General features: G+C 41.2%; 1 protein-coding gene across 1 annotated transcript; it reads right to left on the minus strand.

The window, feature by feature from the left end:
- Positions 1-542: 542 nt before the first annotated feature.
- On the minus strand, positions 543-2,012 carry Amnionless (amnion associated transmembrane protein). Its single transcript, XM_028171737.2, has one exon. It carries the CDS (start codon positions 2,001-2,003, stop codon positions 720-722), a length of 1,284 nt encoding a protein of 427 aa, XP_028027538.2. The 5' UTR covers positions 2,004-2,012; the 3' UTR covers positions 543-719.
- Positions 2,013-3,093: the final 1,081 nt, after the last annotated feature.

Raw genomic sequence — 3,093 nt, forward strand, 5'->3', positions numbered from 1 at the left:
AGACTTACGGGCCATTAGTAATCCTTCCTTCAGAAAAACTTAACTTACTTAACTTAACTCACAAACCAACATTTCAAATGAACAATTAACCAACGAATCGCCAAAAAATCATATGAATTTCACAGATTTCTTTATAATTTTATTATTTGCTGTCCACAAAACGTCATTGGTTAAACGTAAGCCATGTTATCGGTCACGGCTTTCGAAATTAAATAATAGAAAATTAATGATTACTCGTGACAGACACAGTCTTCACAAAACGGGTTATCATTAGTCATCGACTCGCTGGGCTGTCGATGACAGTGGTGTTCATCTGCGTTCATAAATCAGCATTCAGTAAAAACAATGGAAAGCTCACAATGGGAGATATTGCGCGAGCTTTTAGTTACCACGATATCATCCGGAGAATTTATATAATTTTCTTTATGCACTGCCGTCGTTTCCCGAGTCGCCGAGCCATTAATTAAATTGTGGTATTCGTTTTAAATTAAAAAGAAAACATTTTCATGTGTACCTACACTTTATTTTAAAAAAATATGTGGAATAAATAATATGAACAAACACCATTTAAACTAATACATTTTTAAGTTAAAATTGAATAGAGCTATTGAAATGTAGCTATAATAATATTAATAATAATAGAAGTAGTTGGAACCAATTAAACCCTTGGCCCAGCTCTCAGCAGTGTTAACTACATACAGCACTACTGAGTAAGTCAATTATTCTTCAACAACTGACTCTGCAACCTCAACACGCCCCCTTCTTGAGTCATACATCGGATTCCTAAACGCAGTTCGTCCGCCCCCTATAATGGTCGAATCTCTTCGGGTCAACGAAACCACACTGTCTGTTCTCCTCTGGAATCTGCTGAACATCCGTCTCGAGCCTCTGTTTATTACTGGAAATTCTATTTTAGGTAATCTATAGTAATATAAGTAAATGGCTCCCATTACTAAAGCGACCGCAAAGAACATTGAGAAAAACATTTTTCCTCCCAAATTTGCTTTGTCAAGTGGACTTCCGCTAATCTTCGCCAGCTTGCTACTCTTAAACCAATGTTTCTCGATAGTTTTATCAATATAATTAGCTATTTCAGCACTAGTTCCAGTATACGCTCCTTTTTCCACAACAACAAGCTGTAGTGTCCTAGAATCTTTGACCGGCGTGAAACCGATGTGATACACAACATTTCCCCCGTAGCTCTGAACAGTTTTATCCACTAGCTCATTGAAGGCTATCATATCGAAGTCGTCGTCAATTTCAAATGTAATGTATCCTCCGCATTGCCTACAGCAGTAACCGTCAGGTTTGATTGGTGCCAAGCAGCTTGGTTGCGGACAATATTTCAAAGAGCAGTCGATTTCCAAAGGAAATTTCTGGCACGGACAACCATTTTTGTAACGACAAGTCCTTGAAGAAACTTTAACTCCTGTTTCTAATAAGCTGTTTAGTTGAAAAGCTTGCTCCTCCTCAGATTCCGATGCTCGGCTTAAAAACGACTCGGTAGTGTAGGTCTCGCCGCTAACTTTTAAACTGCGCACAGACTGCATCGAATCCGGCAGTATCACTGTGTATTTGGCATTCGGGAATTCGACATCGTCACCTTCACAAGGCAATTTCTCAGAATCGGGCGATGCTTCATTGAATCGAAGAGAACTCCAAACGCCCGCTTGGGCCCACGAAGACATAGACTGATCCATGTAATACGAGTAACCTTCTGTGCAATTCGTTTCTGTTGGATCCTCACCGAGAACTATCAGGGTTTCGAGAATAATCTCACCATCCACGGGCAAGACAAACTCTTTCACTTTCTCCTCAGACTGCATTTTCACTGACCCTGTCATTCTATCAGGAAACACAACAGTTTGCTTTGAACACGGCAGTTTCTTGTCTTTGAAGTTGGCAGGCAAGTTGAAGCTCCCATTTGGCACCCATTTCACTAGAGCCGCTGATGCGATAGCGACAATTGACGAGAACAACAGCAAGCTAGTGCTCGTGTACATTGTGCGAAGGCGTTTGTCTAAAATGTGAGCTCGTAATCATCAGGTAATCGGATACCAACATGTCTGGTCGTTAGTTATCCGCACATGTCACGTAATGAGAACGCGAGCCGCAAACCGATCGGGTGGTACAGCTTGGATAACGTAAACATCATCCCGCTGTTTGCATATGGAACGATTTGAGTTCGAACGCGCCGATCTGAAATCTATAGCGATTTGAATAATTCTATTAGTTATCTATTACGAATTTCCGAATTAGATTTTGTATTCCCAGTTTTGTATATAGGCAACCGTAACTATAGTTCGGTACATATTTACAATTAAGTTAATTTATTATTATAATTTATACATATCCTATAATACATATTAGAATGAATTCTACTGAATCCCAAATAAGCTGTCTTTTTTTAAATTAAAAATGACATATCAATGACATTTCTGCCGTGAAGCAGTAATGCATTTCGGATTGAAAGGTGGGGCAGCCATTGTAACTATACTTTTTTATTTTTTTATAGGTGGCTGGACGAACTCACAGCTCACCTTGTATTAAGCGGTTACCGGAACCCATAGATATCTACAACGTAAATGCGCCACTCACCTTGAGATATAAGTTCTAAGGTCACACTAAGGTATCTTTTTTCCTACCTATTCTAGTAACCTGGATGGGTTATTCTAGATTGGCCGAGCTAGTAGGTCAGCTCACGGGGCTGAAACCTGACGACGTTGCTAACACGAACCCTAGCAAGTGCCGTGCTTCACAGAATCTACCACCGGATCGGAAACGCGACCCACTGAGAAGATCTGGCGAGAAATTCACTGGGCTGTATCTGTGGGTTAATTTACTCGCGGAGCCCTTCGTCACAAGCGACGGGTTCGACGAAAACGATGACTGGTGCTTGAGGGACCTAAAAATACCGTTAGGGGATCGGGAGGATCCGAAATGGCGTGTTTTGGGCGACGTCAACTGTTAACCATTTGGTCCGCAGGATCGGCTATGTAGTTCCCGGCGGCCACGATGAGAGGATTCTCGTGTCGTGCCGTTTTATCGAAGTGGCGCATTGATGCCGACTGTAAAATACTTACTGATGGACTC

Source organism: Bombyx mandarina, chromosome 22, assembly GCF_030267445.1.
Source record: "Bombyx mandarina strain Sakado chromosome 22, ASM3026744v2".
In the NCBI taxonomy this organism is placed as follows: Eukaryota; Metazoa; Arthropoda; class Insecta; order Lepidoptera; family Bombycidae; genus Bombyx; species Bombyx mandarina.

Bases quoted from the DNA above. Each gene is read 5' to 3' on its own strand.
- Amnionless (XM_028171737.2), bottom strand. From the start codon at position 2,003: ATGTACACGAGCACTAGCTTGCTGTTGTTCTCGTCAATTGTCGCTATC.